This window comes from Oenanthe melanoleuca, chromosome 4A, assembly GCF_029582105.1.
Source record: "Oenanthe melanoleuca isolate GR-GAL-2019-014 chromosome 4A, OMel1.0, whole genome shotgun sequence".
Classification (NCBI taxonomy): domain Eukaryota; kingdom Metazoa; phylum Chordata; class Aves; order Passeriformes; family Muscicapidae; genus Oenanthe; species Oenanthe melanoleuca.
In genome coordinates this window covers 15,550,200-15,576,009 of record NC_079338.1, presented here as the reverse complement: position 1 = coordinate 15,576,009, position 25,810 = coordinate 15,550,200, and the positions used below count along the sequence as shown (strand labels likewise).

Sequence of the window (25,810 nt, the reverse complement as noted above, 5' to 3'; positions counted from 1 at the left end):
CATGTATTTCTATTTCTGTGATATTAATCCTGGCTTGGTGCCTACCCTGCATTCTTAATTCTTTGCAACTGATAACATTTTATGTAAGTATATTTATTTTTTAATACTCTATTACAAAACAAATAAAATAGGGTGTTAGTGATATAGCAGAAAATAAAGCAAATATCAATGACATCATTATATTTGATGTTTTGGCTTTACTTTTCATACACTTGTAATAACTGCCATTTTAATGACCTGTTATTTTCATTACCAACTATCAGATCAGATGTGATTTTGAAAAAACAGTGTAATTTTCCAGAGTAATTTGTTTGGGGTAATAGTAGGAAATAATACACTTAATGATTTTGCATATTTTACTTTCACAGCTCTTTTTAAACAGGAGTTACCTCAAGCTCAGTCTTTGAGTAGCTCTCAGTAGCCCAGGGCTGCTGCTGGTTTGGGAGGTTTTGTCTCCAGAGTGAATTCCTTCATCCTTTAGAGTTGACAGAAAGTTTCAGGAAAGTTCAGTGTAAATCTGTGGTGACAAGCAGAGGTTTTACAGGGGTGGGATGAGACCTTGGAGGCTGTCAGGATGTTTGTAAATTGTCCCTGTTCCTGGGCACTCATTGATGTGCCACGGACACACAGTGGAATTAAGACATTTAGATATTAAATTAAGGTACTTAGATATTTAATTAAGATATTAGAACAGATAAAAAGCAAAAATAAGAACAGTGTTTGATTGGGCTGTAGAGATGTGAGATGTGAGAGCCAAGCAAGGAGCTGGCAGTGGCTGAGCAGCCCCTGGAACAGGAGTGGTGTCCCAGCACACAGCTTTGTGCTGGCAGCCTCCAAAACGGGGCAATTTTTGCATTTCAACCTAAAACCTCTGAGGATTGATGGTGGGCATGTCTAATCTCTGTTTGGGCTTCCCAATTTCTGCAGCTGGTCAGTGTTGGGGATGGGAGGTCTTGGTGCTTCTGGCTGGGTGATCTGCTGTGATGTCATTCAGGCTTGAGATGTCACCTCTTTGTTTTTGGCTATTTCCCAGCAGGGAGTGTATATTGTGCTGGTTTTTGTGCCCTCATTGCAACAACCCTGATATAAATTCTTCACAAAGGAAACAATTCAGCAGTGGGAATTCTGTCTATATCAAGTTTTTGCAAGCTTGGAATCCTTCTGTACAATCCTGCTTTTCGCTAGAGTGGGCAGATCTCTGTAGGTGATGCTACACAAACCAAACACTGCACATTAAAAACACCCAAAAAAAATCCTGCCCTGCTCAGCCCAAACTGCTCCCAGCTGCAGCACAGAGAGGATGTAACACACTCCCTCACTGCCCTCAGAGCAGCACCTCAAACCAGCCTCACACTCTGCCATTTTCCCTTCTCTTTCCAGTGTTTGTTATGGGAATGAGGTATCATAATTTTAATGCCTGCTATGGCCTGTGAAAGACCATAAACATTTAATAGACCCATAAACACTGGCTTTAACCTTTTCACTGTGCTGTAGCTAGACTGGCATCCCCCAGGTCAGCACTGAGGACAGGAGGGATCAAACAGCACCAATCCCAAAAAGGTCAGAGCAGCCCAGTTTATTATCCTCTTCCTTGGAATATATGAGGCATTACAATTCCCTGGCTTAGGCTGGGGCAAGAGGAAGGAATGGCACAAAATAAATCCCTTGGGAAGACAGTTGTGGTGATGGGGATTCACACAGGAACCACTGAACTCATCCCTTTTACCACTCCTGTGCCCACAAGAATCAGCAACAACTCAGGATGAGAGGTGGATGTGTTTTCTGGAGGAAGTAAGGGAAAAAAACTCAAGTATTTTCTACTAAAATAGTTGTTTGGTATTGTTTCATTTGATATGCTTTATATTGGGCAAACCTGCAAAAAAGTATTTTATAGTCAAGGATGAAGAAGCAGTTACAGAGCAGAAAATGTTAACAGCAAGTTTGACACTTGGAGATCATCTAAACTGGTGTGCAGCACAGGAAATGGGCATAAAGCTGGACAGAGCTTAGTTTTGAACCTGGATTTAGGATGGAGGTCCTGTGACAAGGCAGAATTTAGTTTTGAACCTGGATTTAGGATGGAGGTTCTGTAACAAAGCAGAGTTTAGTTTTGAACCTGGATTTAGGATGGAGGTCCTGTAAGAAGGCAGAGTTTAGTTTTGAACCTGGATTTAGGATGGAGGTCCTGTAAGAAGGCAGAGTTTAGTTTTGAACCTGGATTTAGGATGGAGCTCCTGTAAGGGGTGCTCTCTCTCACTGGACTAGATTGGAATTTCTCCAGCACTGTTTCTGTCTGAGGAGTGGCATTCAGGGAGATTCCACAGGGTTTGCTCCCAGGAAGGAAAAGTCCTGCACAGAGGGTTGAGAGCCAGCATGGATGTGAGATGTGCAGCTTGCTGTGCCCTGAACACCCAACCCCGTGCAGTCAGAGGCAGGAGAGCAGATCACAGGGAGGGGAGCCCAGGGCTTTTCCCAGCATCTGTTCTGCTCATCTGCATCCCATCCTAGGCTGCCTGGGAAGGGGCCACGATTTTCCCAGGTCCAGCTGAGACAGCTCCAAGTGATGCTTTACCACAAAGGTTCTCCACCACAGAGAACTGGGAACTCAAAAAAAATCAGAGTTTGTCATTTTCTCGTGCACCATCCTGAAAAATCTTTGAACTTGGGCTTTGTACTTGAAATCTAATCCTGTTATAAATATCTTACTATGCAACTGCATGTTTTTCTGAGCAAACCACTGCCAGCCACATCACCATGTATTCATTTCTGCAGAGATCTTGTTACAAAGGCAGATTTTCTGAGGCTCTACTACAGATTTACTACACTACGAAGAACATACGAGAGTAAACCCCACACCATTACATTTTCCACTAAAAACTCCTCATGGCTGAATAACTGGGAGTGTGTTGCATCCTCTCTCTGCTGCTGCTGGGAGAAGTTTGGGCTGAGCAGGGCAGGACTTTTTTTTTTTTTTTTTTTTTTGTGGTTTTAATGTGCTGTGTTGGTTTTGTGTAGCATCATTTACAGAGATCTACCCACTCTAGTGAAAAGCAGGACTGTACAGGGTAGAAAAGCTTGACATGGACAGAATTCCCACTGCTGAATTGTTTCCTATGTGAAGAATTTATATCAAAGATAATAAAGTTTTAAGTCAATAGTCTGAACATATGCAGAGCTATAATCTTTATAGATTTGGTAATCCCCCATGACATTTACAGGACAGTTTCTGCAAACTCAGAATTCCAGAGCTGAATTAGCATTTCTGAGGTGTAGGAGATCCCCTGTGTCCGTGTGATGTGTGTGGAGCAGCAAAGAATCATAAACTCATGTCTGACAGTGTTTGTATTTAAGCATGAACAACTCCATTTCAAGATTTAGGGTGGGAAAAAAAAAAAAGAGGCTGTGGCTGATTTTCCCTGTCTGGGAGTGTTTTCTGGCAGGATTTTGCTTTTTTCCCTGTCTCCCCCAGGCGTGTGGAGCCTTGGGAAGCCCGGCACAAGGCCAGCCCTGCTTTGCCCCCGTAACTCACAGAATTTGTGCCACAGAGTGGGACCCCCAGCACCTGCTGGGAGCCTTTCAAACTGCTTTAACTGGATCACAAGTTCCCAACTGTAGATAGATGTAACAGAGACTAATCCCATAATCTGGACAGAAGTACAAGCCCTGGATGGGGAGCAGCTCGTGTTACCTCCAGTTGCCCTTCAGTGATGGCAGGGGAGCTCAGACACTCTCATCTCCCCCAGCCATTTTTTGGTGAGTAAGATCTGTGGTCTGATTTGATTTGATCTGATTTGATTTGATTTGATTTGATTTTTCCTTCCCAAAGTCTGAAGATGAATATGCAAAACAAAACTTCATGCTTTGGCCAAAAAGGAAAACAACTTGGGTTCAGAAATGGCGCTTCTATGCTGGGTAAATATTATTTGTACTCGAGGCGCAGAAGTCAAGGACTGGCATCATTTAAAAAAAAATAAAATTCAGTGATGGAATAATGGGGCAGCATTTTGGATATCTAAATAACACCAGGGGTGAGGAGAGCTGCTGCCCAGCTTTTCACAGCCCCTGTTTGAAATGTTCCCCATTTTCAAAGGTACTTTAGCAGCCCCAGCTCCTCGGTGTGGTGCAGTGTGCCAGCAGAGCATCGATCAGGAGCGCCGAGCCCAGAGCCGCCGGTCGATGGCTCTGCAAACCCAGAGCTCCCAGAAATGAGATTTACCACTGGGCTTTTTAACTTCTTGTTGACAGGCTCTGGCCAGTGACAGCTCTTCCTCACTGTTCTCTTTCTCTGCCATCCCAAGATTTAATACTGTTTTACCACTCTAATTAAGGATGTGATTCTACAAATATTTGCGAGCAGCCGAGGCGCTCGCTGGGAATCGGGAGCCACGGATCCACCTACAGATCCCATGTCAGCCATGTGCAAACCATCCCTGCTCCCATCCCCACCACAAAAATCGAGTTTTAAATCCTTCTGCTTGTCCTGCTTCCCCAATCTTTCAAGCTCAACCCCAAACCCACTTGGGGTGAGATTTCCTATACTGCTCTTCAGCATAGAATTCTGGATTTCTTTCCATGACATTAAACCAAAAGTTATTTACTTTGGCCCTTTCCATCTCTTACAGTGTTAGCAAAAATAGATGCTTATTGCTTTAATAAAGGTTTTGATTTGGAAATTATTTACCATTTAGACTTTGTACGCTCTAATTGCTTTTGATTCTTCGGAATATCTCTAATGCAAAGCAGCTGAAAGATTGAGGTTTAAAAATGGGCTCTTGCACATTTGAAGTAAATTTTATCCTGCAATCAGTCGTAAAGATCTTAACTGCAGCTATCACATATCCTAAATATGTAATTGCTGTGGAGCCTTTCCAGTCTATTGGTTACAGGATGCTGGAAAAAGGGGAAAGTGAGTACGAATGTAGGTCCTGATGTCTGTGGGTATTTTGGGGGGATACTGAGCAGGATTGGTCACCTGAAATACTGTATATTTATTTTTTTCTGAGATGGAACCTCAGAATTCAGTTGTGCAAAGACTAATTAATAACTCCATTTGCATGGTGAGCTCACTGATTACAGGGAAGCTGCTCTGGTGAGTAAACAGTGAATTCTGTCTGGGTTTTGGGATCAGGGCATCCATCCTCAGCCCTGCTCCTGGGGGAAGAACTGAGGTTTTAAACGTGCCTCCATCCACATGTGGATCTGCCCTAAAATCAGTGGTGGTTTTGGTACATGGATGCAGCCCAAGAGGACCAGGTTTCTCTCATCTGTTCTGCCTGGGGAATCGATACCTAAAAATACAGAAAGAAAAACTCAGAATACTTGATTTTGAGCGATTTGAAAAACGTCTTGGTCAAATGTAGTCTAGGTATGGACTGACTAGTCCATATTTTGAATGATTTGTAATGATCAGCCTAAAGTGAAATGGCACCTCTGCTTACTTCTAGTAATTTTTTTTTGCATTCAAGAGAAGCCTCTCCCATGTCCTGGCCATCTTTAAAGAGCACAGCTTACAAATATTTAAAACTTAACCCACAGGAAGCCTCTGTTTTTTGGTTGTTTTTTTTTTTAGTGCAATATGAAAAGCATGAAAAACTCAGCCTCAAAAGTTGCTAAAGATGTTTTATTGTTATCAGAGAAACACTTGCTTTCAGCCCTTTCTTTAAAGGACTGTGTGAGATATTTACATACTAAATTAATGTGAATGGCTGCTAAGTACACACCAAAATTCTTCCAGCTGGGAGACACGGGTGTGCAAAGGCCAGGCCACTTGGGTTCTTGAGGAGAGCAGAGGGAGAAGCTCCCCCAAGCCCAGAAGCTGCTGAGATGGAGCTTGGGGGTGGGCAGCTTATATAAACCCTGGATGTGCTCGTTCTGCAGCTACTTTTTTATAACAAAGCCCAAATTTGGAGTCTCTCATTCTTATGATTCTACCCCGTGCTTCTCTCCACCCCCTCCTGAGTTCTTTTTTTTTTTTTTTAAATCCCTAAATTCAGAAGGTAACTGTGAAGCTGAAGTTTCTCTCTCCCTGCCCGTGGTTTGGTGGGACTTTGGGATGCTGGGCTCCACCCTGATGGGCTCAGCACCCTGAAGCCTCCCCAGCTCACCATGGATGATGGGCAGCCAAGAAGACAACAGTGATCTGTACTTAACATTAGGTGGCACAAAAGAGTTTCCTTTTGCTCGCAGGAACACTGAAATCGATGGGCAATAACCAGCAGAGATCTTCTTTTCTTTCACCGAAATTCTCCTCTTTTCTCCAGCTTTCCAGCAGCCTTTTGAAGTGCTTCTGTTTATAAACTTACTTGATTTCGTCTTTCATTGCATCTCTTTTGTCTCAACCTAATTTGTTTTAAAATAAGACATAACCCAGCCCTCGCTGTGGCTGTATTTACAGAGCAGCCAAAGGGCTCTAAAACGGGCTAATTTCAGTGAAACGCCTTCTGTCCCTCCTCCAAACCAAGGCTGTCTTTAAGAGCCTTGCCATTCTGTGCCCTGCATGTTCAGAGCCACCGTGAGCACCCAGAGCTGGTTTTAACCTGCAATCGGTTTTAACCTGCAGCTGGTTTTAACCTACAGCCGGTTTTAACCTGCAGCTTTTCCTCCGCGTCCTCAGCTGGGGCTGTTTACAAACCACGGCTTTTTACTCCTGCCTTGGTCCCCACGCCACGTTCATCCTGTGAGAAACCGGCCTTTTGGGGCTTGTATTTCCTTCTGCTGCTGCTGTGATCCTTCTGCCAGAGCCGGGGGTCGCGCTCCCTCAGCGGAGCCAGCGCAGGCCCGGCCGCAGGCCCCGCTGCCCTCAAGGCCGCGGTGCTGCAGCTCACAGAGATTTACCAAGGAAATAAATCACTTTTATGGTTCAGAAACAATGCATCGCCCACTGTTCACATCCCAAATCCCCCTGGCTCGCAGGTACGGGAGGGCTGCTGTGCTGGCAGTGCAGTGGGAAGGCGCCTGTCCACTCAAGGGCTGCTTATGAAGACGAGAGCTCGCTCCCTGCTCCGGCCGCCCCTCAGGATTATTCCTAAAGGTAATTTTTTCCCCACTACACTACTGGCAGAAGGGCTGGGCATTGTTTTCAGAATAGGGGGAGAATAAAAATAAATAAATAAATGAATAAATAATATATAATAAAAGGCCGTTCTGCTGGCGATCCCTTCAAGTTTTCACCGCTCCCCTGCCTTCCCCCAGCAGCCAGGCGGCCGCAGCTCTCCCGGTTCACGGCGCTCGATGTGATTTCAGCTTTATTGTTCCTCCCCGCCGGGCGGGGGAGCGGCCCGGGGCGGGGACGGGGCTCGGAGCCGCGGCCCCAGCGCTGCCGGCCGGCCCGGGGTGGGCGGGGGCACGGCACGAACAAAAGGCACTGCCCGGTGCCCGGCACCCGGTGCCCGGTGCCCCCCGCCCGCCGCCGCTGCCCGGGGCCGGGACCCGCATCCCCGGGACCGCACAAATACTGATACACGCACAGCGCTCCAGCCACGGGCACACGCTGCCCCGGCCCCGCAAAAGCCGCACACACATTCTTCCACCCCATAAAAACGCTTTTTCCACCCCAAAAAGCGCTTTTTCCACCCCAAAGCCGCGGCAGGTGTCAGGGGCACTGCCGGCACCGGCCCCTCGAGCCCCCGCACCGCGGCTCGGCCAGCGCACAAACCACGCACCCGCACTTTTCCAGCTATTTTCTTTTTCTTTCGTAAAAATGTTTATTTAAACCTTTTTTCTTTTTTGTATTTTTTTTTTCCTTTTACAACAATAAAATATTGCGTCAATATAAACCCCTTGACTAAAACTGGTGGACAACCAAACGTTACAGCCACTCGTGTGTTTCGTTATTATTTTTATCCGACACCCATTTAGGCTTCTTTTTTTTTGTTGTTTCTTTCTGAAACGTTTTCTTTCTTTTTTTTTTTTTTTTTTTTTTTTTTTAAACATAATGCGGAATTTATTGAAAATAAATAATTGTTGGCAACTGCAATAGGCAATTTTGGATAAAATAGTTGAAAAAAGCAACCTTTAATGAAAATAGCGTTTATTATACATCAGTTACTAAATGAATAAACTAAATGATCTTTCTTTAAATTAATAACTTCCAAAAAACGTTTAATATACAAAACTGTACAGTTATAAAGTTGGCAGAAATAGGCAGGTCCTCAGTGTCGAGTTTTTTTTTTTTCTTTTTTTTCTCTTAATTTCTCTTTTTTTTTTTTTGCCTTTTTTTTGCTTTTTTTTTTTTTTTTTTTTTTTTTTTTTTTTTAGCGCTTACTGAAAAATACTTGAAAAATATAAATGTCGAAAGGAAAAAATCTGGAGGAGGGGGAGGGGGGGAGAGAGGAGAAGAGGGGAGGAGGGATGCTGTGCGGGAGCTGCGGAGCGGGGACCGGCCCGGCCCTCGGGGGGAGCCCGGCCCTGCCCGGCGGCCCCGGGGGTGCGGGAGCAGCGCGGGGCTCTCGGGGGTGCGCGCACACACACGGACAGACAGACGGACACACAGACACGCGGACACCCCCCCGCCCTTGGGGACAACACAGCCGCGGGTTGGGGAGGGGGGGGATAGGGGGACAAGGGGGGGGGCAGCTCGGCACTTCCCTGCGCCCGAAATAAACGGCGTTGTTAGCATTTTAGTGACTTTGTTTTGGTGGTTCAGGGTTTGTTGTTTTGTTTTGTTTTGTTTTGTTTTTCTCCCTGTTTTGTTTTTGTTTTTTTCTTCCCCGCCCCCCCCTCTCCCCTCCCCAATAGAAAAGCTTTTCCACAAATCCAGCATCTCCCTGCGACGCGGAAAGAAGCTCAGCGTGAACCAAATGCGGGCGTTTTCTGTCCCCTTCCCTCCCTCCCCGCCGACACCTCATTCCTCTTCACTATCGAAACAAAATACAGAGAAACCGATTTCCGAAGCGAAAGCGCAGAAGGATAAAGGTGTTTTACTACAGACCTCTCAGTCTGGCGCTGATCAAAAAGCCAAACTCATCTTCGGAAAGAAAAAGACTGGCAATTGCCACGGGTTTGGTTGTGATGCTTAATTTCGGGTAAATTTCTTAGAAATAATTATTTTATATATATATATAAATTTTTTTTTCCTTGGGAGAAGAAGTGTGTGGTGGGGGGCGAAGGTCAGGCTTTGCGACCCGACCGTTTTACGGTGTTGGGAAGTTCTCGAAAAGGAAGAAAAAAAGCTGTAACAAATAAGCCTGTTCTTCACATCGGTGCGGGGCTCCGAGCCCCATCTCCTCGGGCTGGGGGTGAGGAAGGGCCGCGGCCGCCCTGCCCCGGCCCCGCTGGGGGACACTGCCGGCGCTCGGGGAAGGGAGCAACGTTTGGACTGCTCAATTCGATACAAATTAGGTCACAAATATTGTGTACAGTTTGTAGTAAAACACCTCAGGACATTTAAAAACGCTATATAAGTCTTTTAAAAATGCAAAACTAGTCTATTGTAAAACAGATTCACCTGAAATACAGCTGATATAACCAAGGCGCTGGAAGGTTATTCATAGGCACACATCTGTCTTTCCTTTTCTGTCGGGTTTTTCGTTATCTTTTTTTTTTTTTTTTTTTTTTTTTAGTTTTCTATTTTTCCGTGGGTTTTCCCTTTTTTTTTTTATTTCTTCCTTTTTATTTGGGTTTTATTTCGCGGTGGGGTTGGTTGGTGGGATTTTTTTGTGTCTTTTTTTTTTTTTCCTTCATCCTAGCGGAGAACCGAAAACAAACCTTGTCTGCGAGTAAACAACCGTGTGTGATCAGCGGAAAGGTCGGAGAGAGGAAAAAAAAAATATTGCCGAGGCGGCGGCGGGCGGGGACCCCTCGCCGCGTCTCCCGAAACCATAAGTTAAAGCCCGGCGGGCAGTCCCGGGGTCGCAGTCCCGGAGCCGGGCGGTCGCACTCCCGGTGCCGGGCAGTCCCGGGGTCACTGTCCCGGAGCTGGGCAGTCCCGGGGTCGCTGTCCCGGTGCCGCTGTCCCGTGGCCGCGCAATCCCGGTGCCGGGCAGTCCCGGTGCCGCTCTCCCGGGGCCGGGCAGTCCCGTGGCCGCAGCCCGCGGTCAGAGGTCGTGGCAGGCCGTGTCCGTTTTCACGCCGTGCGAGTACACGTCGTGCTGCGGTTGCTCGCCCGGCGGGGTCATGCGCTTCTCCTTCTGCCGCCGGTTGCAGAACCAGACCCGCACCACCTCCTTCTCCAGCTGCAGGCTGTCCGCCAGCGAGGAGATCTCCTGGGCGGCCGGCTTGGGGCACTTGAGGAAGTGCGTCTCCAGCACGCCCTTGACACTCACCTCGATGGAGGTCCGCTTCTTCCTCTTCCTCCCCTGCGCCGCGATCTTGTCGATGCTCGTGGGGCTGCCGGTGGAGGAGTCGGCCTCCTCCAGCCACTTGTTCAGCAGCGGCTTCAGCTTGCACATGTTCTTGAAGCTGAGCTGCAGGGCCTCGAAGCGGCAGATGGTGGTCTGCGAGAAGACGTTCCCGTACAGGGTGCCCAGCGCCAGCCCCACGTCGGCCTGGGTGAAGCCCAGCTTGATGCGGCGCTGCTTGAACTGCTTGGCGAACTGCTCCAGCTCGTCCGAGGTCGGCGTCTCCTCGTCCGAGTGGTCCTGGCAGTGGTGGCCGCCCAGCTCGCCGTGCTCGCCGCCGGCCTCGCCGCGCAGCCCCGGGTGCAAGCCCTGGCCGGCGGCGGCGGCGGGCGGCGGGGTGAGCCCGCCGTGCTCCAGCATGCCGCCCACCGCGAACCCGCCCTGCGAGTACACGCTCAGGGGCTGCCCGGCGGCGGCGGCGGCGGCGGCGGGGGGGGCGGCCAGCGAGGCGCTGTGCGCCGGGCTGGCGCCCCAGGCGCTGGGGTGGTTGGCGTGGGGCGAGTGGTGGGAGACGTGGGGCGAGCGGTGGTGGATGATGGCGCCCAGCTGCAGGTCCTCGCGGCCCGGCTTCACGTCGGGCTGCTCCAGCGGGCCGCCCGCCAGCGCCGCGGGCCAGGGCGCGCCGTCGCTCAGGCTGGTCACCCAGTGATGCCCCAGCGGGTGCCCATTGCCGGGGACGCCCTGCAGGTACTCGCTCTGCAGCAGCTTCTGCGGGCTGCGGAACGGGCTGCCCTGCTGCATGCCCGCGCCCTCGGCGTGGGCGAGCGCGCCGGCGCCCAGCAGGCCGTAGGGGTTGGAGGCGGCTGTGGCCATGGCCGCGGCAGCCCCACGAGTTATACTGTGCCGCCGCCGCCGCGCCAGCCTTTGACATCCACCGGCACGGCGGCCCGGCGGCGGCGGCGCCGCGACTGGCACCCGCGCCGGCCAATGGGGGCGCGCCGCCGGCCGAGCCCGCCAATGGGCGCGGCGCGTGGGCGGGGCGAGCCCCCGTGGGGCGGGGCGGCGGCGGCGCGCGGGCGCGAGGCAGGAAGTGAATCACTCCGCCGGCACCGGGGGCCGGGCGCGAGGCGGCCCCGCCGCTTAACTCCTTCCGCGCCGCGCGGGGAGCGGCGGGGCCCGAGGAGGGGAGCGGGGGGGCACGGCTTAAATGGGGAGCGCCTGGGAACGGGGGGGCGCGGGGGGCACGGCTTAAATGGGGAGCGATTAGCGGCGGGCAGAGGTTAAACGGCGGCGCCCCGGCGGCAGCCCCGCGGGACCACCCCGGCGCTGCCCCCGCCCGCCGGCCCGGCCGCGCTCCGCTCCGCTCCGCTCCTCTCCGCTCCTCCCCCGGTGCGCCTGTCCCGAGCCGCGCGTCCCCGCCTGCCCCGGGTCGGCAGGAAAAAAAAAAAATCGAGAAAAGCCCCAAATAATAAAAAACAGCCCCGAAACAAGGAGCTTCCCGGCCTCGCCGCCGGTAAATCCCGGTGGATGCTCCCCAAAGTTCGCGGTGCGCCGCCGGTGCGCGCCTGGCGGTAGGGCTGCAGGGTTAAAAAAAAGAAGAAAAAAAGGGGTAAAAAGCCGTGCGAAAAGGGAAAAGAATGGGGAAAAAGGAGCGTGCGGTGCCCGGGACCCCCCCGCGGGAGTAGCGGGGGGAGCGGAGCCCCCGGCTCGGCCGGGCCCGGCGGGCAGAGCTCCGCACCCGCGCAGCCCCGCGCAGCCCCGGGACCCCCGACCCGCTCCCGAGTTCCAAAATGACCTTTCCCTGCATCGTTTTGGAGGTAGCCGAGCTGCGTAATTATATTTGCACTTCCAGAAGACTGCATCAGAGTCCCCTTATTGGTTTGAAATTCCATTAAATATATTGCAAGAGCTCCTAGGTTAAGCTTGATTTAAATTTGCATACATTTTCATATATTTAGCAGAAATAAAAGAAGGCTTGCAGCTACCAGAAAGTCATTAAGGCATTAGTTTCTCTGAGAAGACAGATCTGAAGAAAATTCAAGAAAATGAGAAAATAGATCTAAATAAGGTGAGCGCTCCTCTGGTTCCTTCCGAGCCGGGTCCCATCGCTTTCCTCATTATAATAATAATAATCACAATAATTTCTCGCCGGGACAGCGTGTGAGAGGGGTAAAGGCAGGGCTGGGTGTTGAGGAGCAGAGCGGGCTGGGGCAAATCGCGATATATCGGGGACTCTGCGTGTCCCCGCCGGGCCAGCGCTGCGCTGCGCACCCGCGGGGGTGCGGGGAGCGGAGGGGGGCGGCTCGGAAAATAAATCAAAAATAAGGAAAAGTAAATACAGAAATGAAGTTTGCGGGTAGAGCGGCGGCGGTGGCGGCGTGCGGCGGGGGGGTCAGCGGGAGGGTCGGGACATGGGGACACGGGGACATGGGGATGTCGCCGCCGGAGCCGCGGTCCCGGCGCGGGGCGGTGCGGGGCGCGCAGCTCCGCGGCCGAGCCCGCCCGAGCGCGGGGAGGGCAGGGAAGGAGTTACAGCAGCAGCCTCTTCCTCGTTGGTTTTTTTAGCCTTTCCTTTTTTATTTTTTCCCCTTTCCTTTTTTTTTTCCTCCCCCCCTTCTTTCCTTTTTTTTTTTTTTTTTTCCCCCCCCCACTCGCCGCCTTCACAAGCTCCTCGAAATAAACATCACCGCAGCCCGCGGGGGAAAAAAAAAAGAAAAAACACCAACCCCCCCCCCCCTTCCAACAACATCAAATCCGCACTGTATGAAAACGTAACTAAATTATTTAAAATTAATTTGCACTTTAACTTCCGAAACAATTTTTCAAATCCCATTGCCCGTGAAAATAGATGTTCAGATCCGCCGTTTAATTAAGGCAGAGTCTCTGGCAGGGAAATAAAACCCCGAACGTCCCATTTTAATCTTTGCTGCAAATGTAGCTAAGGCAGAGCCCGGCTCTGCTCCTGCCGAGGCGGCTCTCACCTCGCCTATAGCAGAGTATGGTGGATTTTATAGTGTTTTATCTGCATATAGTTAAATCTTCTTGCTGTTCTAACTAATCTGCTGGAGAGGGTTTCTTTAGCTCTTTCCTGTCAGTCTAACTTCCCAAGTGTAACAGATGCCGCTCTCAAGCGGTCCTTTCTGCTGCTTTTCTTTATTCAGCCTCGCATTTTTCTCCCCATGATCTGGGTTTCCATAGAGAGAGGAATAAAAGGGGGACCATGGCCACAAATCCCCTGCCCCATGCAGAATAAAAGAGCCTTATTCAATAGCCGACCCCGTCTGGACATGGGAGAAAAATAAGTACATGCAAAGCTACTGTTGCAAGAATTTGTAACTTATTTTTCATAGACCGAAACCCAATAAAGTTTTTTTTTATTAAAAAAAAAAATTAAAAAAAGTTTTTGGGTTCGGACTGTGCGCTGGAGCCTTTCGGCTCTGGGTGCCCCCGCCCCGGAGGGACCCGCGTTTCCTCCGCAAATAACTCGCTTTAATATCTATTTTTCCTGCTAAATCTTTGGCGTGAAAAAGCTCGCACAATAGCTGGAGGCAGCCACCGTCCTGGGGCAGCGAGAAGTCGCTATGGAGAACGCCCCGCTTTGAAGTGCGGGAGCTGGGATTGTGTCGAGTCCCCCTGGCACAGGCGGCCCCGGGGCTTTCTGGGGTCACCCGGCTGCGTGGCTCGGCTGTCGCCGTCCCCTCGGTGGCACCGGCCGTGTCACCCACGCGTGACACCAGCCCCACACATTCCCCTTTAAGAGCTGCGCTCGGGATGCTCTCCCGTTCCCCACCCGCTCCACGGGCTGGAGGTTGGGACCTGAACCCACCAACGCGTTTATTATTATCGTGACAGAGCTGATTTTATTATATTTAAGAGATTTTTTTTTTTTTCTTTTCCCCCCTCCTCTCATTGTTCACCCGCGGGAGGGGAAGGAGAGAGAAAGAAAAAAAAAAAAAGGTCTAAAAGGGGTTCGTTTTGATTGTGTTTAATACAGCATGAAGCTCGGAGCGGTAAGCTGTGCCTCGGTGTCGTGACCTCTATATTGAAAACTTCACCTTCAACACAAGTTCACTTTAGAGACAGGACGAGTTAGATTGCGCTTGGTGGGAACAAGTGCAAATTTAAAAACAGAGTCAATCATAACGGGGGTGGGGGCTGGGAAAGGGCAATTTAACCGTTTCTGGAGCCAGGAGTTAAGGTTTGCATTGTGTACATCCAGGCGCTGGGGCTCCTGCGGAAGCCCAGCCGCCCATCAGTGCTGAGAAAGCGGCTCCTGGAGCTCCGGAGAGGCTTTGGGAACACCTAACCAGCGTGGGGGAAGCTTAGGAAGCAAAAAGGAATTTACAGAGTATTAGCAGAAATTAGCCAATGCCGACACAAGCTCAATTAGTTCTTTTTTTTTTTGTTTTTTTTTTTTTTTTTTTTTTTTGGTCTCTGTTGGCTGCTCTTGAACGTGAGTAAATGCTGTGCAGGGAGAGAGGAGGGAGAGAGCCACACTGCCATCTCCGAGCCACAGCCAGGAGATGGACTGACAGATTGCAAATTAAACTAGTCCTAATGTAAGAATGAATGCAGCCCCCCCCAAATCTCTCCCAGCACCAGCCCGGCAGCAAAGAGCCCGGCACGGAGGGAGCGTGGCTGCGGCTGGGCTGGTCCGGGGAGGGACAATAAAACCAATCCTGGGCAAGAAAAATCAAAGGTAAATAGTATTTGTATTCTAACTGCTGCGATTTCCGAAGCGGTTTGGGCGACTCTTTGCTCCTCTGCTCGAATCGCCTGTTATTGTTATTATTAATATTATTAATATTATTATTAATATCCTTTTTCTTTCCACGTTGTTGATGTTTGAAAAATGTACTTGCTGCGGGAAAAAAAAAAAAAAATGTCGTTCATTTTGTGCACTACCCCGTCATGTGCAGGTCACTGTTATTTTTGAGCTGGGTCGGTTGTCTCGAACATTTGGTTGATGGAGCAAAAAAAAAAAAAAAAAAGAAAAAACCGTAAATATTCCGGGAAGTCTCTCCAAAGTGCGGGACCTGTCTCGCCGCCTGTGAAATGCAGGAATTGGGGTTTGTTGTGTTTGGTGGAGAGGTGTGGATGGGGAGAGGCGGCGGGGAAGCGGCTGCGGCCCCGCTGCGGCTCCTGCTCGGTGCGTGGTGCTCCTGAGGTCACGGCAGGAGTTAATGGACCCACAACAATGCCGATCCTTCCCTTCTGCGTAGGCACTTCCCTCACCGTGCCATTCAAACAGCCGTGATGACAAGAACGCGCTGGTTTCATCCCGCACCGAGATCCCGTGCTTTTTTTGGTTGTTGGTTGTGTTTTGTTGTTTTGGTTGTTTTGTTTTTATTTTTCCCGGGAAGCTTCTCCCAGCAAACGGGGGGATGCGGTCAGAGATGGGCACCCCCAGCTCCTGCCACCCCAGAGGCCATCCCGCCTGTGCTTTAGAAATGATCCAAATACAATTCCCGAACGGACAGATTCCTGCTCAGATATATTTAAAGGAGAATGGGTTGGATTTGAGCACGCACTAACTGGCTCGCTAGTTAACCTCTGTTGACTAATGAGACATTGAAGACAAATCGCTCTGTTCCTTGGATGACAAATACCTGCGCTGCTGTTTGGTAGCTTACCGAGCAATTTCCATGTGGGGTTTGGGTTCATGTGTTGTGTTTTCCCTTTCATTTATTTATTTATTATTTATTTAACTATACGCTTTTCCAGCTGTAGCAGTCGGCGTGCAAAGCATCCAGCGATGCTCCTGATCTCGCAGAGGGATTGAAACGCCTCCTGCATTTTGAAGCGCCTCGTCATCCTTAGATTTACGTTTATAAATACGTAGATGCTGCTGCTAATTCTTGGTTTTCTCACAGACTTTCGTGTGTTTACGGCTCGGTGGAAAGTTTCCTCCCCGCTTCCTTCAGATCGCGCCAACCAAAGCTGTTGTAAAAATGAACTTTCAGGCCAGGCTGCGTTGCTAAAAGATGTTTCCTTCGTGAATCGAGCTTGGGCAGTGCAGGATGGTGATGGTGAGGCAGGCTGGGTGTCGTTCGGTCACGCGGGGCCGAGACTGCGAGCCCCCCGGGCCCCCCCCAAAAAAAACCCCAACAGCCCCTGCCAAAGCTCCATCCGCTCCATCCCCAGCGTGTGCGTTCCCTGGCACCTCCTGGCAGCTTTTTTCTCTCCCCCCCCCCGCCCAGCAGAGCCCCGGTGAAAGGCTCTGGGGGCTGCAGCATCCTTTCCCCTCCGTGCCCTGCCCGGGGCGGGGGGTCCCGAGGGCTGCGGGGGAGAAGTTCAGGGGGAGGCGGGCGAGCGATAAATCACCGCGGGGCACGGGGGAGAGCACACGGGGGAGTCGCCATCAAAGCGGGGGAGACAGCCCTGGGCTGCGAGAAATAAATGGGAATAAATCAAAGTGGGGGCTGCCCGGGGCAGGGGGTGCCCGGAGCCCGCCCCGCTCCGTCCGGGAGCGCCGGAGCGGAGACGGGGAAAGGCGCTCTGCAAACTTTTAATGAAATCACCGGCGGTATCGAGTTTTGTGGGTTTTTTTACCGTGCTTCAGACATTGGAAAGTGTCCCTCTGGGGATGGGGGAGGGGGCAGAAGGCAGCGGTGCAACGCGAGCTGTATTGGATATTGAGTTATTTCATATTTTAGAAAATCAACGGCGCCTCTGAGGGTCCTCCAGAGAGGAAAGGACTCCGGGGGAGGCTTGAGCCAAGCCACAAAACTGGGGTTTAGCCATGCAGGTATCAGTTTGCAGTCCCTTCGTGGAGCTCTAGGGGCCCGTGTTATCCCCGCGCTCCCCGATGGAGAACCCCGGGAGAGCCGGCTCCCCCCTCGGACAACCCGCTCTTGAAGTGCCACGTCCAAGTATTTCCTATTTGCCTCTTCTCCAAACTGTTTAGAAATTACTAGTAGCGGATAAGTAAATTGCAAGTAAACCTAGTGAATTAGGATGATTCTCTATCAGTTTAATTTATGTTTTATAGTTAGTTTAGCCTTCTGATTTGATTGCCTTAGTAATGTGAATTGCCTACAGCTGCTGATGATACAGCTTTAATTCTGTTTTAAAGGTCATGTAAACATGTGCCTGTAGCATAAGGAATGCAAATTCAATTCCCTTTTAATGCTTCCTCACATTCACTTCACAGCCTTCACCTAGAAAATTAGCAGGATTTAATAGGGAACCGTGTGGCTGTTGTGATTCCATTAAAAGCCCCTCTCCCCCCAGGCGTGGCTCTCCCGGGCCACCCCACGCCCGTGACGCGGACACCGAGGCGCTTCCCACGCTCTTTTTGGCGGAAATCGAGGCATTTTCCACCCCGGGACAAACTCATCCCCTTCACCTGGGAGCTTTAGCCGCAGGTGACCATCCCAGGGCTGGAGAAGCCGGCGGCGCCGGGAATTACCCCTCAAAGGAGCCGGAGCATCACTCAGGTGTTCACCTATGCGTAAGGCTGTGGTACAGCCGCGTGTTCCTTACGTCACGGTGAAAGACGGTGCTGGGAAAGAGAAAAATGGGTAAAAAATCTTGTTTTGGGCCGAGGTGGGCTCTCCACATCAGCAGGAGGAGAAGCTGAGCCGCGATGCCAAGGTGATAGGTGTAAATGCGAGACGCCTGCGCCTTGAAGACGGGCATTTTCAAATTAATTTTTAAACGCAGCCAGCCCTGAGTTAATCAGAGATTGCTTCACCCAACTGCAGAGAAAAAAAGAAAAAAAGAAAAAAAAGGTAGAGCCAGAAAAAAAATTATTATAGCACTGTCTTCCCCATGGTTCAAAGGGTTTTAGTGAAGTTGCTGGGAAGTTTCGCCTTTGAACGGGCGGGCTCTAACGAGCGGGGAAGAGCGTCAAAAAAAGCGACTCTGGAGTGGCTTTGAAAAGGGAACGATGAGTCTCTGACAAGCGAGGGGCGATTCCGCGGCCCCTCCGGCCGCAGGGACCCGGGCGGTCCGGGCGAGCGGGGCCGGCAGCGCCGGGACCGGGGCACCGGCAGCACCGGGGCACCCTGCGGGCTCCTCCGCTGGGACAGCGCTGTCACAGGGGGTGCCCCACACCCCCTTCGGTCACGGCGTGTTTTCCTGCGCTCAGGGGGGGCTTCTGCGTTACCCCAAACACTTCCCGTCCGCCCGCGGGATGCGGGCAGCATCCTCATCGCCACCGCCCCTGCCTTCATCCCCAACTTCATCCTCATCATCTGTGCCTCTCCACCAGCATTCCCAGCTCTGCCTTCATCCCCATCACCCTTGCATCCCTCTATCTTCATCCCAAATCACCCTCTCGTCTCTCTATCTGCATCCCCATCACCCCTGCTTCCCTCTATCTTCATCCCCATCACCCCTGCCTCACCCGCACCTTCATCCCCGTTATTTGTGCCTCTTCACCAGCATTCCCAGCTCTGCCTTCATCCCCATCACTCTTGCCTCCCTCTATCTGCATACCCATCACTCCTGCCTCTCTCTCTGTTCTCATCCCCATCACCCCCATCTCTCCATCTTCATCCCCATCACCGCTGCCTCTCTCTGTCCTCATCCCCATCACCGCTGCCTCCCCAGCCCTCATCCCACCCCCCTTCCTCCCCACCCCTGCCTGTGCCAGGCCCTGCTGGGCCACCCCACTCCCCTCTTGCTGTGGAAATGGCTCAGTTGCCCTCAGGTGCCCCCCGGAGGCCCGAGGATCCGCGGTGCTGAGGGCATCTGCCCCCCCTTCCTTGCAGTGGCAGCAAAGAGTCCACCCTGTGCCTGTCCCTCTCCTTGGCAAAAATGAGCGTTTTTTATCAAAATCTGAGTATTTGCAGTAACAGCTCATTGGTGATTCTGCTAATGTTGCACACCTCATTAAATAGCCCCAAACACAAGGAGGTTTAAATGACTTTATTGAATTAAAAATAGCATAGGAAATCACCTATGGTACTTTCATCAAATAATTACTGTAAACTCTATACATACAGTGAGAGATCCCTTTTAACAAATCTATTCCTAAAACACGGGGGGGTTCTGCTTAATGGCTGAAATAACTTAGAGCAGCACAACTCGCTTGAAACATCGAGCCACACTCGGGCACTTCCTAATATGTTCCTGTGTGTTTCCCTGAGTGTTTTTCTTCCTTATCTTTTTTATATCTGAAGTTCTATTCCCCTCCTCTACTCCATGTATTTGATCATTTTTTCAAGTCCCTTGGCTGAACCAATCTCTTTTCATGCAGAGGATAAAAAGAGAAAAACTTCAAAGTAGGTTCAGGTAATTAACAGCTGAGGGGAATATAATCTAAACCATAGGCCCTGCTTTGCACCCAGGTCTGCTTTCAGAGCCAGCCGGCAAGGGAGTGCCTATTCCCTATAGCATCCAAATCTGCTTCCTCTGAACAGCTTTGCCAGGCCTCCAGTTATCACATCTGCATTTCAAACACCATGTCTCTGGCATTAATTATTAATTAGCCTACAGTCACCCCAGAGGATTTAAGTTCCAGCCTGCACATACTTATTCATTGACCTCTATCTTAGTTTTTGTTGGAAAAAAACCCACTAGAATGCTTAATAATTTCCTTTCTCTCAGACCCTCTGTTCCAGTTTCATGGCAGGGAAACAGTATATTTTGAGATGGAAAATCACAGGGCTGTCTAGAAATTTGTTTAGAGCAAAACGCTATGTCAAGAGTTTGAACAAACCATTTCAAAAGATTTAGAAGGAGTTTTGCTGGAGTATTTTTACCTTTGACAAATGAATTTATGGATTTCCCAGAACTGAGAGATGGTGGAGACAAATGCAAGGCAGTGGAACAGTGCTCCACGTGCATTTAAAAATACAAACTGGGTTTAATTACTGGGTAGCACATTTAGAGGATCAAACCAAGGCAAACGTTTATGTGAAAGCTCTGGTGTTTACCCTGCTATTGACACTGGTAAGAAGGAAAATAAAAATGCTGTTGGAAGGCACAGGAGTGCTTGGGCATTAAATCTGAGCTCTGTCCTCAGAAATATGGAACTGGAGGAGCCTGTTTTTGTATCAGTCCCAAGGTAGTTTGGAAGGGGCTCCTCAGCCATTAAAATAAGTACATATCTCACTGCTGCTTTTTTTGCCATTTTGTGTCTTCAGATTAAGGTTCCAGAAGTAAAAATATCAGAGTGATCAGATAGAAACTGAGTTATATGATTCTCTTTTTTCCCAAAACTCTATGAAAACCAAAGTGCCTGTTAGAGTTTGGATGAGCTGTTTATTGAATATTCTCTTTTGTAAATAGATTTTAGTGCTAAGGTATCCCACCCCTCTGATGAGGCCTCTTTTAATTCCTCATACAATTATCCCTAGATAAACTTTTTAAAATGTCACCACAGTTTCTTGTTTTTATTTGTGGTGCTGCTATCTGAAATAATCATTGAAACATGAAATATTGCTCCACTTTACTTCCTAAGGAAGTGTTTAGTCTGTAATCACGAGGTCAGAATGGTTGACTTCTATGCCAGCCTAAAATTGATTTTTGAAAGCATTTAATCTGCACCTAAGACTCTTTGAATTCCTGTTTAGTGGAGGATATGGAAAAGAGCTCTGAGACACAAAAATTTGTACTTAAACTGCCAGGCTATCTCGGGAAACAAAAATGCGTTTTTCCAAAATTGCAGCTAAACCAACCCTTTTGGAAAATCATAAGCCTGTGCTGAAATGAGCACCTGAAAATAGATGTAGGGACCAAAACTGTTGACTTCCATGAGGGATCTCTCTCCTCAATCTCCCTGAGAGTTTTGAGGAGTTGGTTTGTTGCTGCTCTTTTATTATTTTCACATTTTATGAGTAGATCTGGGGAGTGTTCAGCTGCAGTAATAACTATTCTTTCCTCTGCTTCAAATATTTAGAATATTTCTTACATTCAATTTAAACAGCAAAAAGTGCCTATATTTCACAGGGAAAAGAGGAACAGGCAATACTTCAAATTTAATTTCCAGGAAGATGGTTCCCATTTATAAAACAACAGATTGTATCTTGGTGCTGAAGAGGGAGGTAGATCCAGACTATTTTAATGAGACATCCAGGACCTTTTAATCACTTCTGCAGTGATACTAATACCAGTAATAACAGTGATAATGGAAAAAAAACCCTGGTGTGAAACCAGGGCTGGAATCTGTTCTCGGTAAATGTCAGAATGTTTCTGAAATTAAAACTTCGTGTTAATGTAGCTCTGTTCCATATGAATATTAAAGAGGAATAAGGACTAAATTTCTTCCACAGCAGAGTGAGATGTTGTTTTAGAAAACAAGCACATGGCAGCTCGATCTGCAGGATGGATCTGGGGTGATTTTAGGGGGTAGGGGCAGCTGGGCTGGGTTTGAGCCCTCTGCTGCTCCCTCCTCCTTCTGCCTTCGCTTTACATTTATTGCCATTTATTAACCAGGTCCTTGGGATAAAGGTTCCATGCCCCAAGATTGGAAAACTGTTACCAGTGCTGTTAAATTACATTTCTGTGTGGTTGTAGAGCCAGCAGTGAGGAAAGCATGAATGTACAGATACAGTGGGTTTGACATGTTGTGAAATATTTGTACTGCTCACGTTAGCAGAGATGAATTTCTATAAGAAGCCTACTTTATGCTTCATTTTATATATATTTGCATTTATAGCTTTCTGTTAAAGCTTAAATATTTTACTCTGTTGGTGAGATCTAACCCTTGGCAAGTCTGGAAATGCTTTGACCTCCATTCTTATTACACCCTTCACTTTTTTTCATTTAAAATAACACCTGCAATAGTTTTCCAGCCGTGCCTGACATCCACCAAGGACTGAGCTGGAACTGCATTTTGTATTTTGAATGTTTCACACGAACATGTTTGGAATTCAGATTTGGAGGCTGCAGATCACTTTTTATGTAGAGAAGCCACATGGGTAATTCTGATTTTCAATTACTTGAAGAGTGATTATGGTAAAAGACTGTTGATTCCTTGTGTGTTTGGGGTCCATGGGCATCTCTTGATGAAACCCTGGATGCAGTTTGAGGGAGTCTTTGCCACCTGTGCACCTGTAGGTGGGAACAGAGGATGGGTGGGTGGAGATGTCTGCAGGTATCTCTGTGTCAGCAGAAATGAGGTTTGGTTAGATTAGGGGAGAATGTGGGGCTGGACCTTGAGCTGACATCACTGGGCAGGGTGATGCTGAAATTTGGGGTGCAGGGCTGGGTTACAGGAGCAGAGGATGTGTGTAGTGTCACCAAAGGCTGCACGAGTGACACCAGAATGATTTTGGATATTGTCTGAAATAATTGAAGCCTTTGGAAGATCCTTGTCCTCCTTGGAGGTTTTGCCTGGCAGTGAACGTGCCCTGGATGTGCAGAATTGGTGTGATGAGGGTGTGAGCAGGGAGGATCCATGAGGAGCCAGCAGATTGCTGTGCCCAGGGGGTGCCACAGACCCTCAGCCTGTGGCTGGTGACCATCACCAGGGATCTCTGTTCTCAGCCTGAGCCCCTCCTGAACTGCACCTTGCTACACCCAGACCGTGCCTGTCCTCCTGAACTTCCCTTTCAGCCCCAAAACCCCCCAAATGTGACATCCTGAGAGCCCTTGCTGACCCCTCCTGGTTCCTCACTGTGTGCAGAACCCCGGGTGTGTTTTTGCTGTTCCAAGGCAGGGAAGGGCTCAGGCTGAGCCTGGCAGGTGGCCAGCACACAGCCCCAGCCCGTGGCCACCTGCAGAGGGTTTGGGGTGGCACAGCCAGGCTCATCCTGCTCCTCACCTGTCACCTCCACCTGGAGCATCACGCTGGGCTGGGCACTGAGCTCCTTGGCAGCACCCCTGTGGAAAGTTTTAAAAACTTCTCAAAGCTCCCCATCCTCCCACTTTTGTATTTTCCTTTTTTTTTTTTTTCCTGATTTATTTTAGTTTCTCTTTCTCCCTCCGTGCAAAAATCTCCAGGGCTCCTTACTGGGAGTTTTCAGTGGAATTAGTTAATGGAGCCAGGTTCAAGGTGAATTGTCACAGTCTGGGTGACTTCAATCAGCTGGTTGCAAATAATGTGCTTTCTAAAATAAAACCTTTCATCACTAAAATCATACAATATTGGAATGGTTTGGGTTGGAAAAGACCTTAAAAATTGTCTCATTCCAACCCCGCTGCCATGGGCAGGGAAAAAAAATATGAACATCATGTTAAAAACCATTTATACACACAGTCTAAAGAATAAGGATGATATTTGGGAATTTCTGGCTTTTATTATCGTTGCTGTAAGTTTTGAAATCCCAAACCAGAGTGTATGTGTGTGCCATGTAACTGCTACCACCAAATCACATGTAACACTCCATGGTAATTGTGTTCATAATTATGGAGTTAATTGAATTTCTGCAATAGTTAAAAACGGGCACATAAAAGTCTCTCAAGATTAAATGTTTCAGTTAGGGAAGAACAGGCTCTTTTGGAATATTGACTAAAACAAAAGCAATTCTCACATGCAAGTGAGCTTAAGAGTGATAAAATAACCTCCCAAAAATGAACCTTGTCCAAAAATGCTGTTCCAAACTGGGCATCCCACAGAAGCTGGGGATTTTTGCAATGCCCTAAGAAGGAAAAGCAGAGTGTGCTGAGGTGTTTGTGAGCTGGAGAGCCACGGCAGAGGAGCTGCAGCCTCTGCATCTGCCAGGCTTGGGAGGTATGAGAGTGCTCTAAAAATGTTCTGCTGCCAAATTAGCCCTGCTGTTAACAGGGTAATATTGGAACAGTGTGTTAGAAAGTCAGATTTTGCTTTAGTGTTTGGAAAGGAGAGGTTGCTCTTTCTTTTTTTTTTTTTTTTTTTTTTTTTTAGTTTTTTAGTTTTTATTTTGTGATCTCATTGGTGTTTTAGTGACACTTTGGGTTAACTTAACTCTCTGATTTCATAGAGGAGTCACAAGATGTAAAACCACAGAGAATGTGAACCTGTGGGTCTGTTGCCTTTCTCCTGTATATTATCAACTGATTTATCTTTGGAGAGGAAAGAATAAGGGAAAGAATTCCCAATATGTTTGATATTAAACCTGGATATCTCACCATGGGCAGAGTCATCCTCCTGAAAATGAGAAAGGATTGATAAAATGTATTGGACTTCTCTCTTCTCTCTTCTCTTCTCTTCTCTTCTCTTCTCTTCTCTTCTCTTCTCTTCTCTTCTCTTCTCTTCTCTTCTCTTCTCTTCTCTTCTCTTCTCTTCTCTTCTCTTCTCTTCTCTTCTCTTCTCTTCTCTTCTCTTCTCTTCTCTTCTCTTCTCTTCTCTTCTCTTCTCTGTGTAATCACTCCTTTTTTTTCCCCCCCAGGAAAATAATTTTTAAAGTTTACTTATTGCAAGATCAGACAAACATTTTCAGCAATGAAATAATACAAATTTGTTAAGAACAGCCCCAAATGTCAGCTAGCACAGCAATGACCCAGCCCTGTAGGAAATCCAGCTTTAATACCTCTTTTCCAAAGGATCATATGTGGAGTTTCATTATTTTCTGGTAAGATTCACAGGAGACTGTTTCTTTTAATATCCTGTTTTTCCTACTGATGAGATTGGCTTGAGAGGGTAAAATATAAAATATTGATAATTAGACCTCAGGTCCCTCATCTTTGGCAGCTGAGAGTTTTCATTCACTGCTCTTTTTGTTAAAAGTCGCCCGTTCCTTTCAACAAATGGGCTTTATTTTAAATATTACAGATGTGAGCTGATGGAGTCAAAAAAGATGAAGTCCCCCAAAGTCCCCCAAAGTGCAGGGGCTTTATTTGTGTGATTTCTGCCTCGGCAGCCCCGCTCCCCTCCCCCAGCAGCGCACTACAAAGAGTGTTGTACAGGGACTCCATTAATCCTACATTTCCTAGATGGTATCTGAGGCACAGTGGGTTTCCACAGAAATTAATTTGTCCTGACAACAGGCCTAAAGATTGGAGTCCAGGGATCACTTGGCAAATTCCCTTTAAACTGAGCACAATAATAAACAGAAAGCTGATAATGACAGTTCTGAAAGACCACACAGAGGCCGGCGGCCGAGCCGAGCGCTCGGCGCGGATCCGCGGATGCGCCGATAACGGAGCCGGAGCTTTAACGCCTGATAGGAAAATGAGCCCCCTGATTTATGCACACTTTAATATCCCAGCACTGGGCAGGCCTTGCTCCAGCTCCCACAGAGCTGGTTTTTAACTCTTTTCTGGAATGAAAGCCAAAGTTCGAGGCTGATCCGGTTCAGCCCATTTTTGTTTAATTTTAGCAGCTCCAGGACCGTTTTTCATTTTCCTCTGTGCAATGTGTGAGCATTAGCAAAAGTTGGGTAGTGAGCAAGATTATATTTCAAAGAATGAACCAAAAAAGTTCTCCACCTAAATCTGTTTTCTTTGAGATGTGGTAGTTTAGGGTTCAATCATCTCCTCTGCGGTAATTCCTTCTTAAATATAGTAAAAAGTATTTTAGACAGAGTTATTGCCTGCTTGCTTGGTTTTATTTATCTTTGCGTATTTAAATGCTGTTGTTTTCCCCAAAGTTAAGGTCTGAAAATATATACTGATATATAAAGTGAATAAACAAACATTCAGTGGATATTTTAGAACTTGTC

The 25,810-nt window shown here is 48.6% G+C and overlaps 1 protein-coding gene across 1 annotated transcript; it reads right to left on the bottom strand.

Moving 5' to 3' along the window:
- Window positions 1–8,468: 8,468 nt before the first annotated feature.
- POU3F4 (POU class 3 homeobox 4) lies at window positions 8,469–11,235 on the bottom strand. The gene has a single exon (XM_056491362.1). It carries the CDS (start codon window positions 11,148–11,150, stop codon window positions 10,035–10,037), a length of 1,116 nt encoding a protein of 371 aa, XP_056347337.1. The 5' UTR covers window positions 11,151–11,235; the 3' UTR covers window positions 8,469–10,034.
- Window positions 11,236–25,810: the final 14,575 nt, after the last annotated feature.

What these genes read in the sequence shown, in the direction of transcription:
- POU3F4 (XM_056491362.1), bottom strand. Translation starts at nt 11,150, where the DNA reads ATGGCCACAGCCGCCTCCAACCCCTACGGCCTGCTGGGCGCCGGCGCG.